At 33.4% G+C, this 14,275-nt stretch overlaps 1 protein-coding gene across 6 annotated transcripts in view; it reads right to left on the bottom strand.

Moving 5' to 3' along the window:
* Positions 1–3,074: 3,074 nt before the first annotated feature.
* SENP6 (SUMO specific peptidase 6) overlaps positions 3,075–14,275 on the bottom strand; it is a 70,966-nt gene continuing 59,765 nt past the window's right edge. For 3 of the 6 annotated variants that reach the window (XM_070932894.1, XM_070932893.1, XM_070932896.1), the window contains 4 exons: positions 10,752–10,840; positions 8,585–8,653; positions 7,804–7,954; positions 4,804–7,082 (listed from right to left, as the gene is read on the bottom strand). In XM_070932894.1, coding sequence (XP_070788995.1) covers positions 6,885–7,082; positions 7,804–7,954; positions 8,585–8,653; positions 10,752–10,840 — 507 coding nt within the window. In that variant the 3' untranslated portion in view covers positions 4,804–6,884. Of the gene's footprint in view, positions 3,825–4,803; positions 7,083–7,803; positions 7,955–8,581; positions 8,654–10,739; positions 10,841–14,275 lie in introns of those variants that run through there. The other 3 variants (XR_011599769.1, XR_011599770.1, XM_070932895.1) reach the window with 3 other exon arrangements.

Genomic DNA, 14,275 nt, shown 5'->3' on the forward strand with positions numbered 1-14,275 from the left:
TTTCCAAGACTTAAACCTCTCCTCCCTGTGAGCGTCCTTTGTGTGTGCATGTGTGTGTATTGTTTCCTATTTTGTGTCTGTACTCAAGAGACTTAATCTTTAAGAAATCATAAAGCGTTAGATTCTCCAGACACTTAAAATAACATTTGCAGAGTTCATAAAATGATTTCTACATCTGCACACCTTTCCTTTTCCTTTAACAAAAGCAAGCTTAAAATTAGTTTTCATTTATTCAGCGGAGCCTAACATGAGCTGGCAGGAATATAAATAAATCAAAAGGATACTAAAGAGGCTTTTGGCAGCTAATGCTGTCCAAAGAAAGAGCCAAAAAAAGAATACATTAATTCAGCTCTACTTTTGCTTGTGCTAGCAATAAAGCACGTTCTGGTGCATACTGGCCCCCATGTGTTGGCAAGAAAAAACTTTGAAGGTGGCCATTAAGGCTAGACTAGTAGCTTAAATAATTTTCTATCCCTTGCTTTTTTCCATCTCAGAAAATGAGTAAGACCTCATTTACCTATTCAATTAGCAAATCTTAAGAAATTCCACTAAAAGTCTGTGATACATTATTTCTCTGTCTAACTATAGAACCATTATACTTCCACCTTACTGCTTCTTCCACATATCTGCAGGCAAGATATGGCGGTGTAGGAAGGTCAAATTTTAAGAATTAATTTTTACAAGAACAAGAAACTTACTTAAAACAAGGAAGATACATGTTTCCTCATTCCCAATAGGTTCTGGGTGACATCTAGCTAATATCCCTGCAGCAGCAGCAGGAACATGTGGCAGACAATAAAATATTTTTGTTAATCATTTTCTATCCAGCAGTCTTTCACCCTGAAAAGTCCTTCTCTCCTGAAAAGTCCAACCACTACAATATGCTTTGCAGGGCAGGAAAAGAGTCATTGCAAAATGGGCTGTCGTCTTCCTGGTGTAATTTGAAAATGGTTTCTAAGAGCTTCAAGAGCATGATTGGTAATGTCCTGAATATGAACACAGATGAAATTTTCAAGTCGTGAAAGGTTTAATGTACTTTATTTTACTTCACCTACTGTTGTAAGAAGGAAGGAAGGAAGGAAGGAAGGAAGGAAGGAAGGAAGGAAGGAAGGAAGGAAGGAAGGAAGGAGGAAGGAGAAAGAAAGAAGAAAGAAAGGAAGGAAGGAAGGAAGGAAGGGACTGTCCCAATAAATTGTGGAGCATAAGGGTACATGGCCCACCTGTCATATGGACTGAAAGGATATGGCAAAATGATCCCCAAACTTCTTGTGCTTGTTTTGGAAGGATGCTGTTGTGTATGTCTCTGTTTCACCTACTTGAACATGTCGTGGAGGAAAGATAGGACGTAGCTTTATGTAACACTGGGAAAGTAATTGCTAAGACTTCTGTTGGGAAAAAATGTGAAAGGCATGCAAGCTGCTTTGAAAGTGCAAGTAATCAATATACTTCAATCACAGCATTCATATATGTAGATTCATAGCATGAAGCAACAATGTCAACAGATGCCAATAATGTCAACAGATACTTGTATTGTGTGTATTCTATTGCTTTAGTGTCTAAACTGGGACAAAGATTTTTCAATATTTTGTTTCTGCATCTCGTACCATAGTGTTTCTTAAATTGTTTGACTCCTTTACCCATGTTCTCAATATTGAATATCTTGCAACAAATTTTCACATTTCGAATTTGATTTCTGATTAAGTTCTTTAGGATTTGCCTCTCTCCATCACACACTGCTTGATTACTTGAACTTTCCACATTTTTAGTTTTTTCACGGAGATTTTCTTTAGAGGCTTCTTTGGGTCATGCCCTATTTATCTGGAAAGAACAGGATCTTGTGGTAATACCTTTTCCAACTATTGCAATGTTCTATCTGGAACCCCTTAAAGATAAACTGGAGGCTTCAATTAGTATAAAACATCATGGCTGAGCAGTTTAAATTCACTTTGTGGGTCCCACATTTGATTCCTATTACATTCTAAGAGCAAATTAAAGTGATGGTTTTAACTATAAAGTCCTTTACAGTTTGGCATCACCTGTAGGACTGCATCTCCTCAATAGAGTTGGCCCAACTACTTCAATATCAGAAACAGCTGACTTTAGGTCAGGGGGCCCAAAACTTGGAAATAGCTTTCTAGAATGACCTACCATTGAGTCATCTGCTTCCAAAGTTTTGTGGCCTGATGCTTGCACTATATTTGGGGTTTAATTATGTTTATATGTTTATATTTTATTGTATATTCATACTTTTGTGAACTACTGAGATCTTGTGATTATAGCAGGATACAAATTGAGGAATGGATGTCAATGTCCAAGGACATTTTAATGAAGATCTCAAGGTGACCGTATCGAAAAAAAGAAAATTTAACAATAGATGGCAGAACTCAATATGAAACAAAAAGATTTTAGTGTTTCAGGAAATACGACAATTACTTTATATATTGAAGTTTCTAATTGGTAGGATGCTTGCAATCTGTCCTCTTTAACACTTTCATCTACATCTTTCTTCCTCTACTTGTCTCCTCCCAGGTTAAATTTTACATTAAAATAGCTATGGTGTACTTCTGATGAAATTAACAGTCTACGAAAGCAATATGCCTTTCCAATAAAATGTGCTGTTAAGATATCTCATTTCTGGCTACCATAGATGTAATACAGCTTTCCTCCCACATTATCTGGAAAGAGGCACTGATATTTCTTAGGTTTGTATCAGGATAATAATAACCATTATAAATCTTAATCTGATGACACATTCATGACCATGGGTAATAGAGGAATGGAGGATTTTATATTCTCCAATCTCTACATTTTAAAAAAAGATGTGTACAGGGGTGGGAATTACATTCTGGATAAGTTATTGCATTTTTTTTTTGTATGTACTGTGTAAGCATTCTTTGGTGACCTAGTCAAGATTCATCTCATTTGTAGCAATTTATAATAAAAGAACTATCATCTTTTACAGAGTCTAAAGGAACTATCATATTACATAGAATCTATGTTGTACAATATATGTTTTATTTTGTAAACCAGGAGTTTTAATAAAGTGATTTGAGGAGTGTTTTGTTTGTGTGGGCTTGTTAAGCATATCATCACTCATTTACTATATACAAAGCATCCACATCCTATTTCCTGAAGCTCTGCTTTCTGGCCAAGACCACAGTTGAGGAGCATTTATTATTTACTATTTGAATGGAATTCCTAAAATTGTAGTGGAAAGTCCACATTTAGTTAATTGCATGTCAAGAATTTAATATATAAAAATTAAGTTTGACATCACTATTGGTTCTAGTCCTAAGGAGAAAAAAATAGGCTGAAATCCTACACATGCTGAGAATAAGTTTCTTTGAACTTGACAAGGTTTAACCAAGTAAAAATGATTACTGCTGAACTGTCAGATGCTGTAATTTTAAAGCATGACTGAAGAGAGTCAATTCTATTTTGCTGAGATGTACTTTAAACACAGATGGGTAAATAGCAACCTTAGAATAAGACAAAACTGGTAGGAAAGAGTAGATAAGCTTTTTCAAAATCGTTAGCAATAAGCATGCTGATTGATAAAAGTCACAAACAACATGTATAATTAAAGAGAATGTCTCTTTCTAATAAAGATTTAACCGCAGAAAAAAATGCAGGGAGTGAAACATAGCTCTTGGTCTTTCCTGCTGGAGAAGAACAATGCAGTTGAATTAGCAATTCAATAAAATTAGATTTCCTAAAAAAAAAGCTAGTATTTTGCTTGAAGAGCTGCTAATGCACAGTGTAAAACCAGCTCAACCATGGGAAGTCACAGATGAGTAAAAGAAAAGCTTCATTTTGGTGATCATCTGTAAAAATAGGAATAAGAATATTATTGGATTATACTGCTTCATTATATAAGCATGACATTCTTTATATGCTTCCTGTCTAAAAGCTGACTGCATAACGAAAGCAAGCAGGTGTGAGTGAAATAAATTAGTATAGGGTCAACTTCCTTCACACATTTTATAACCAGATTTGAAACTGCAAACTCTGTATTTGAAATGGATAAATTTAAAATAACATGTATCACATTATTCCCTCCCCCTATGCTTTAATGGATAATCTTTTGAGAATGAAGCAACAACATTCAGCTTGCAAAATCCCAGTAGTAAATGAATATGGAAAATGAAAAATATGAAATTAGATACTGAAAAAGAAAATACTGGAAATATTGTTTTAAGTCTTTTTATACAGCACTAAGGGCAACTTTTACAAGACAGGATGTTATTTTATCCATTTGCAATAATTTTTTCTCCTTTGAAAAGAATGAATTCTTAGGTAGAAAGATACATCTAAATAAGAAAAAATAAACTCTTGGTACGCTGGGATAACATATTCTAGTTTTAGAACAGTCCCTTAATATCCTGTTCATGTGAGCTAGCAATCCCTTAGCAAGAAAATTAAAGAATACCACAAGGGAATATTAAATGTCATCTCTGCATCTGCTACCAGCAAATGTTTACCAGAGAGTCATACATTTTTCATGCTAAGTAACCTAAAACTTTTATAAGAATTCTTGACTGCTATTCTATCCAACATGAAAACTTATACAAGATGTGTGTGTGTGTGTGTGCGTGTGTGTGTGTGTGTGTGTGTATAAATGTAAGTATGTATTCTACCATAGGTAAATTTTAAAATGAGAAGAAAAAAAAGAGCTCTAGAACAAATTTAATACCTGAATTTAGGTGCTCGTTTATCTTCAATGGACAAATTATTTTCAAAGACTGTTATTAAGAACAGATCTATATATCCCTAAACAATATCTATTACAAATACTCATGGTCATTTCAATTGTTTTCAATGTTTTATTAAAAAAATAAATCTTTTGTCAACATGTTTTATCAGCTTGCTGCATGAATGATCCTTTACCATAATATTAAGAGAGAAACATTGCATTCTTCACATCTTGAAAAGGAATACAAGCTCCAGGCCATTCTCAGGAACAGAACCAAACAAATAAAAACTAGGATAGGCCACAACCTATTAAAAACAAAAGCAAAATCTAATTTCATATAAATCCAAATATTGCAACAAATAATCTTGCACGAGAATGTGCATTTGCTATGTAAAATTTCCCTACAATGTGTTCAAGTAACACTAAAAAAAATATCAAAATAAGTAAATTACATTTGTTGTCAACCTCTTGTTTATTCTTGCTTCTCTTTTCTACTGCTACTTGGATAAATTTTAGACATAAACTGGAAAATGTAGAATAAATGTTTGTCTTTTTTTCTTAATACTAATTGATTTTACGTTAATTTGTAGGAACAAATAATCTCAATTCATTTGTTTTAATACTGATAGTGTCATGAGAGCCCTACTATTGTGCATCTATTAAAAATAATTTATGGAGGAGAACATGGAAAGCTTTGCCACTAAATTACAATCCTATTATTGTTACAATGAAGTCTATAGCATTTAAACAAAGTAAATGCAGGGCAACAGACCAAAGCGATGTATTCTTCAGAATTTTTCTTTGGCAAAGCAATCTCTGATCCTGTACAAAATATGAGTATTGTGTAGGTGACATCAATATAATAATAGTAAAAATTGGGTGCAAATATAATACTTTCTACATAGAATGTTCTACTGTGAAGAGGGTGAAAAGGATTGTATGTTGCAATGGCAATATTGCCTGTTTCATCTACAATATTTTTCATTTATTACATCAAAGGCATCCTCCTTCCCAACAAGAAGAATTTCTTTTTAACAAAGGCATTATTCAACAAATATATTTGCAAAAGTGTTTCAGTTCCCTCATTTGAGGACAATATCTTGTGAGTATTTTTAAAATGTAGTAGAACCTAGTTGCTTCCTTTTGGATTTTTAGAGGTTGGTAGAAGAAGGCTACTGTCTTTATACACAATTTAAAAATCAAATTACATCATGGAAATAATGCCAACAAGATGACTTTGAATTATTAGAGACTTCTAGTTAAGTAAGAAGCAAGCAAGCAATGACGACTAGCAATATTTTGGTTTTTCTGTGCGTTACAAAAAATAGTACTCATACATTAAAAAAAGTTCAGATAGATAAAGCACATATGAATGCAACATTCAGAATTCTGGCAGAAAATTTAAGGTGGGCAATTTGCTGCTACATTTACCAAAAATACAATTTTATAATGAAAGGATTGTGAAAATACATTTAAACAACATTCAGAAACCACATAAAGTAATAAAGGAGGATCTAACAGAACTACTCAAGCCAACCTTTGAGATTTTATTAAATACTGCTTGAGTAAGACTTGCAATCAGAAAGCAGCATTTCCCAAGTACTTGTGAAGTTACTTCTCCCGGTATCTGAAACATTTGTTGCTGAATATTGTATTGCCTGCACTTGGATTTTAAATGAAACCACTCACCTTGGAAACACAATGCATTTAGACACTTTTTTTTTTTTTTTTTGCACATTTCTGAAGCATCTTGTAATGGCAATTGTAAATTAAAATATGAATTTGATTACCTTTCTACATAAGCATTCCCCATGCAATATAGAAGTCTTACTGGGAAATATTCAATGATAATTTTACTTAACACAGAAAAAGTTAACCAATTTATCCTATAAATATTTTATTTGTTTTGTGTCTAGAATTTGCTATTAAGTTCTATAAACAGAAACACATAACAAAGGTTTCCTAAGTAGTGAAAAACATAATTACAAAGGTTGAAAAAGTTGGCCTAATCAACATATATACAGATTATTTTACTTAATACATTGGGGGAATTGAATTTATACCCTCAACAGTAAGTTTACTTACTGATAATACTAGAAGTCCTTTGTTTTGGTAGACAAGTAAATTTCAGGATGTTTTTTTTCCCCTTTTTTTAAAAAAATTGATGTATGGCTAACAAATGACAAAATATTCAGCTGCTGATAAATTCTGTTCTTTCCTGAAAATATTTCTCTGTTAGATTACTGTCTTTCTGCCCTTTCTTTTCTTTGTTTTGCTGTTCTTGTAGATTCAGGATTATGTTTTTTATTTCTTCTCGTTTTGTTTTCATTCTTGGACGTGGAAACCAGTCTGTTAGATTCATTGGTAGTTCAAAGCTTAGAATAGGAGTCTAGGAGAAACCAAACAGATAGGTTTACAATAACGTCTACATGGAATTTCTACATAATAACGTTGTACAAATTACTACAACATTAGCAGTTAAAAATCTTGTCAATGTTACATTTGAAACTTTTCCCAATCTTTCATGCACATTTATAAAGTTTCAATGATGGCATCTTTCTGTGGATCCAGCTCTATCCCTCCTCAGCATTTCATAATAGTCTTACTCAACAGTCAACACTATTAAGAAGTCTTCCCACACAGCTACAGCTAAAATAACATTTTCACACTTTTCTCCCTTTCTGGGAATTACCTTCCTACCCTTCTATGAGCTTAATTCTAGAAAACAAACTTTTAAGTCACTCCACATCCCCAAACATGATTTGCCTTCTTTAGAAGCAATAGGCAAAGCATGAAACAAATAGAGACTGCATCTAATAATGCATCAGTTCTATTATTAAAAAAATCACTATTAATAAACCAAAACTCTTTCACTGTCTGGTCAGACATTATTGTATTTATTTTATTCACAGTTTATACTGTGCTAATTATACATGTCTGCGTGTGTAATTTTAACAATTACTTGTCATTTTAAAACAATGTAAGATATAAAATATGTAAAGCGAATGAAATATTGAAACCAAATTAAATAACTTTTTTTTTTAAAAAAAAAAACCCTTTTTGTTAGAACAAAAATCCTAACATAACATTTCAACGACCAAGAAATTCACCTCAAAAAAGCTCTCCACATACTGTAAAACATAAACTCCACAATCACTGAAATTGTTCTGTTGCGGCACTTTGGGGTTTGAGCCTTTCATGACATCTTTGGAGAAACTTCGTCTGCTCCCTTTCCTTACTTCCCATTCCACTTCCAAATACCTGCAACACAAAAATCAAACAAGCATGAGAAGACCATTTTTACTGAGTATTTCAGTATGGAAATGTTCTGACCCAGCTCCCCAAACACGACAAACCCTCTAACATGAACTCAAAAGATTCCTTTATTCGGAATCCCAGCAACCCAGGCAAAAGTTTATCTCACAAGCTAACAAGTCTGTTCGTCTGGAAGATGAATAGTTGTCTGCCACATCTATTCATCTCCGCCCCCTGCCTTTTATCCCCAGAGCTAGAGTGGGGCCTCACTAGCTGTGGTGGCTCTTCCTTCCCCAGGATTGGCCCATGGCTTTCCACTGCTCCCCTCTTCTTGGCCCTCTGTGCAGCCCCGCATCAGGCACTGGACCCAGCTGTTCCTCCTTTTCTTTATCAACCACCTCCAGACCTGGGGCTGTTGACTCGCCATCTGAGGGCTGATGGATGGCCCAGGCTCCGCTTCTGTCTCTCTCTCTCTCTGCCAGCTCCATTCCCTCTTCCCCTTCAGAGCTCCCAGGTTGCCCTGATGCTGACCCTAACTCCACAGCTCCTCCTCCTCTGATTTGGCTGCTGGAGGGGCCGGCGGACCACAGGCCACAACAGGAAGGTAGTTTAATATTATAGAGACTAATTACTTACTCCCTTAGTGTTCTGACAACATTTGACCGGGAAGGGCCTCTTAGTGAATCCATGAGCAGAATGCAAGGCCTAAAAAAGATACAGTATGTTTTCACTTCTTTGCTATACTGTCACATTAAATCATTTTGGTTACAGATATGAAGAACCCTTTTCTCTTCACATTATGAATAAAGTATGGTACTCAATTTTGTTTTCATCCAAATATGAAGTCTACAAAAATTGCATGGTGATCTATAACTAGATTTAGTCTTTGATTAAATTCAATACTGAGGAGGAACCTTCGTTATAAAAACAGGTCCAAATAGAACAAAAATGGGTTCCCCTAAAATAGCTCTGAAATACTACACATTTTTGGGACCTGTGATAGTTTAAAAACATTTTTTTAATTTGTTCAGTGATATTTGAACAAAATTAGAAAAAAAGCTACATTCTTCCCTCTAGATCAAGAGACTCTGTTACATCTTATGACTATTTATTAAGCTTTTCACGAAGGAAAAAAATAGTTGAATATTACGAGTCAGCCTGTATTCTATATAATATTTGAAAATTAATGCTTAGAACAGTACTGCAGACTGGGCTATGTATGTTTCAAAAACAATTCTTGTGGAAGTTTTGCAACACTGAATAAAATAAATACATGGCTGTTTAACTGAGTTGCTTGATTAAAGTATATCTAATACAATTCTTTAAGTAGGAACATCTTTATTCAGACTTACAGGGAAACCTGTAAAAAAGATACAGGTATATCTTTTTATAGATACTACATAGCAGAGAGACACTGTTACTCAATAAAACACACATTCTGAGGCACTTCTTTAAGCCATTTTTAAAAATATGCACAGCTGTGACATGAAATAATATAGACAAATTAATAAATTGTTTTTCCATATTATTCCAAGAATACAGATGCAATTTTAACTTGCAAATTATAGTATCTATATAATTTCACTAAATAGAATCTGGAAAAATAAGACTTCAGAAATATACTCTGTTCTACACCCAGTTGATCTATTCAAAACTTGAACAGCATTATTCTTCTTTTTTCAATCAGGGAACTACTTGGATATAAAGAGGCAATTCTAATGATAATTAAAACTTCCTATTACAAAAAAAAAATTAAGAAAACTGATTACAACATAAAAAACATTAAAGTGAGAGCCAGTTTGATGTAGTAGTTAAGGCATCAGGCTGGAAAACAGGAGACTGTAAATTCTAGTCCCTGCTTAGACACAAGGCCAGCTGGGTCACCTTATGCAAATTGTTTTCTCAGTTCTAGGAAAAAAGCAATTGCAAACCTCTTCTGAAAAACCTTGCCAAGGAAACTGCAAAGACTTCTCCAGGCAGTCTTTGAGAATCAAACACAATTGAATGGAAGAAAAAAAAAAGCAACATAAATAGATTTGAGGTAAAATGTTGGGATATTTAAAGAATTTTCCCCTTTTCAAAGAAAAGATGGCATCTGATCTAATAATCCATGGATCAGTCTTTCTTAAATGTCAGCCACAGAGCAAGATACTGAACAATCATCTCTCAGAATCAACTTGGGCCAAGGTCTAGTTTAAAGACATAATAGACTCACTCTAGTAGTCTCATGGTAAACATAATTCACGTTTTATCAAATAATAACCAATTATGTCTGTTTTTCTGAATTTAGCTCAATTTGATGAAGAACATATTTACAATGGACACAGCTAATCAAAGTTGTCAGATAGATTATTATTCCTCAGAAGACTACAATTGGATCCAGGCTTCCCTACTGAAGCACAAGATTGATTGATTGATTGATTGATTGATTGATTGATTGATTTTATTAAATTTTTATACCGCCCTTCTCCCGAAGGACTCAGGGCGGTGAACAGCCATGATTAAAATACATACAATATGAAAATTAAAATAGTTTAAAAAATAATTAAATCAATTTGACTTCCCCAATTTAAAACCTCTTACCCATAAAATTAACCCATTAAAAATTTTCTGTTAACAAAACCAGACCGTTTTTGCCCGTTAAGTCAAGGACTACCCATAATACAAAAGTAAATTAGAAAGAATTTTTAAAATGACAAACAGTTTGGGAGCAAATTTTTTAATGGTTTTCAAGATGGCATTTCATCTTTATAGCTTATATGAAGATGTATACAAGTTATAAATATCTTACTTTAGAACTTACTGTTTGCATATCGTCGGCTTTAGATGCCATTGTCCTAATTCTGAATTACAGTTATCATCAGCAAGACCATCATCATCGCTACTATTCTCCTAGAAAAAAAAAATATTTTAATATAATGTCTGAAATCAGAGTTTTGAGAAAAATAGGGATCTACTACATGATCTGAAATACATAAGCACAAATTCAGTTTCTTCAAACTTTATCAACAGCAGTAATTAAATGTTGAACTATTCTACCTTCCAAATATACCTTTGAGATTTAAAAAGTTTGGGGTAATCAGAAATGGATATATATGTAAAAGCACAGTAATCTCCGTTTACTTCTGATACTTTATTCAAAACAAATTTCTGAATTCATTTACCGTATTTCATTCTATGTCTTTTGCATCTGCTGTGGGAGAAGAATCTCAAGTTGCTAATACAAATAAAGTAGATTCTGCAAGCTTGGTATCTGCTTACTCTCCATTTCTCAAAAAGCTACATTGCAGCATTATTAAACAGTATAAAAGTAGCCCAGCATATTTATCATCTTCTAACTTTTCTTAATGCTATTAATAATTGTAACATAACAGTCATCAAAAATTGAACAGTCTTTAATTTCCATAATGAATTTTTTACCATGGAAATAATTATTTCATTAATAGAAACAGCTATTTTTAAAAAATGTTTTCGCTTTTTGATGTTAAAAAAAAAAAAGCCAAAAGTTCATTTAAGGTATTCAAACACTCTGCTGAAATGCCATCTCCCAATACACATAGGATTCTACCAAGTAATTTAAATAAGTCTTTGGGGACATATCAGTTTATACATCGAAAACTAATCCTGGAATCAGTGTTTATCAAAATGCATATTTCTTCTTATACATGATTAAACTCTAATTTAAAAATTATATCATAGTACAGCATTAACTTTACAATCCTGTAAAATCTTAAAGACACCTCTTTCACTCTTTTTCAGCAGTTAGAAGGCATGCATGCAACTCCACAGCCACTTCATATTTTCTCCCCATTGGCCCAATTCGAGTGGCAAAAAGCATCTGAATTAGCCCTCTTGTCTTTGGCTCATACAAATATCAATTATTTCTTTTAATTATTTGGACTTGGAGGATACCCAATTCGAAAACAATTCTGGGTGGCTTACATCTATCGTTTGGAGGTACACATAAATATGATTATTATAAAATACTTCTTGCACCAACTCAAAAATTGATTTCTTCCTTTCAGAAGACTTGACTCTTTCTAATTAAAACACTGGATATAACTCAACATTGCACACTAATTTCATCAGTCAGCTCATTTGGTTGTAGAAATTAACATGATCAATGTAATACTGAACAGCAGGGACACGGATTGTCTTGAAACAATCCAACTATGAAATTGATGGTTTGAGAGGTGGAGGAATCAAGTGTGAAACCAAATTTGCTGTTTTCGTCCAAGCATGAAACAAAACGTGGCTGCTTTGAATCATATTATTAGGAATGTCCCAATGGCTATTTCATGATTTATGACTGAGTTGCCCTTTATCAGTCAGTTTCCAGTCTAGCCAGGACCTAGACTGTTAGGTCCTAGTTAACTGCTATTAATTTAGATTGGTTCAGATGATGCTGGGGAAAAATTACTGGAAGGAAAGTAGATGGTTGCAGCTATATGCCTCATAAAAACTGAACCAGACTAACTTTTGTTGCTTTGGGGAAAATAGCATTCATTTGCTAAGTATTTTCTGGTGGCTTGGGATAGTTTTTTTGAGCTTTGGGTGTGAGTACATACTGGGCATATTTGTTCTCTTATAAAGATTAAACAAATAAAAGGCTGCTGCTGTTGTTTGACAGCATGAATAACATTATTTATGCAATCCAAAAAGCAGTGGCAGACTTTTATTCGATTCTTTTGTTGCTACCAGCTACATCTATGTGTTAACAAAAGCATCAGCATAGAAAAAAAAGTTGCTTTATTGAATAAATAATCCAAAAAAAGCCAAAAAGAAAACTTGATTAAGATGAGATGTTTTCCCATTGTTTCTTTTATTTTATTCTTTTATTTATTTGTTTAAAATCAAGCCCTTCACCAAATATATTATTGATTAATATTCAGCATGGACTACCACTACTCTTGTGAACCTAGAGTAAAAAGAATTAGGAGCAGATGGCTGCACATCCCCGTTTATCAAGGTCACAACTTCCAAAATGTTTTGAATTCTGTTCCGAAGAAAACAGAGGCTACTACAGATTTTTTTTTTCATTAGAATATTATTAACGCAAAATCTTCTCTCAAAACATTATGCCCCAAGCTTAAATCAAAAACATTTTTTTAAATTTTGTGCACATCCTTGAAACATAGCCTAATACTAAAAACCTGTGCGTAATGAAGAGCATAAGATCACATAGAAAACCAACCATATTTAAGCCTGTTGTTGTTGTTGTTGTTGTTGTTGTTTGCCAACTGAAAAAAACTCATGATCTAGATGACTTTAAAAACTCAATTTCCAGGCTACAGATGCAATTATAGGTGGAGCTGGCCTTCTGCTTACATTTGTATAAGATGGTAGCTGGATTTTATTTTACTGGATTAATTTTTCCTTAAAAGATCTGATGTTTCAAACTACAAGGACTTGAAATTTTTATTATCAAACTAGCTATTAGTGAATTTCATTTTAAAAAGTACATGATTTAACAAACTAAAAGTCAAACGATTATGATTTTCTATCCAGGATACTGAAGCACTTTTTGACTTCAATTGTGAGCTTCCAGACTAAACTCTTTGATATTTAAAACAATTAATATTGAAACAAAAGTTGACTTCTTAACCACTTTAAACTAAAAGGGTCAAAGCAGATGGTGGTATAATACATTTTGATTTGTAGACTTTGGTAATGCAGAATGAAACTTTGTACAATTACTGAAACATTTTTTATAAAGCAAACCAAGCTGTGAGAAAGACAACTGAGAAAATGAATTCTAATTCCTTACAATTAAATTCCTTTTCCAAATACTTAATTTAAGCATACAACAGCAGATTATAGCCAAATCCAAGAAGCCTTTGGGCTATTACTGCCACTATCTTGTACATTATTATAATTATTCTTGCAGATAAAACTGAGCAGCTGAGATATCTATGAACACGTAACATTGCAGTAAGGCATCATTACATAACTATTAGGAAGAAAAAAAATGTAAATTCAAATACTTAAAAAAGGTGGTTAATTTTGTAGTAATTCTCTGGTTAGCAATATGGTTGACAAACTGTAAATGGTGAACAGAGTTTAGCCAAAGGTAACATCTGCTTTCTGGCTGTGCTTGGGAAATATATGCAAAAGTCACTGCTATGTTTCCTGAGAAAATACCAAAGCAAAGAAATCTGAGATACTTGCTGTCTTTCTGCAGATCCATGCCATACTGCCTATACTTCCTCACCTCTTTGCTGTATAGAATATGCCTAGACCCTATATTGTGGAGGCTTCCTCAAAGAACAAGAAGCAGAAATTTCCTTTTCTTTGTATCTTTGTGAAAACTGACATGAGTAAGGCAGT

The sequence above is a fragment of the Pituophis catenifer genome, unplaced genomic scaffold (assembly GCF_029215685.1).
Source record: "Pituophis catenifer annectens isolate HBS135680 unplaced genomic scaffold, rPitCat1.0.hap2 SCAF_1, whole genome shotgun sequence".
Lineage (NCBI taxonomy): Eukaryota > Metazoa > Chordata > Lepidosauria > Squamata > Colubridae > Pituophis > Pituophis catenifer.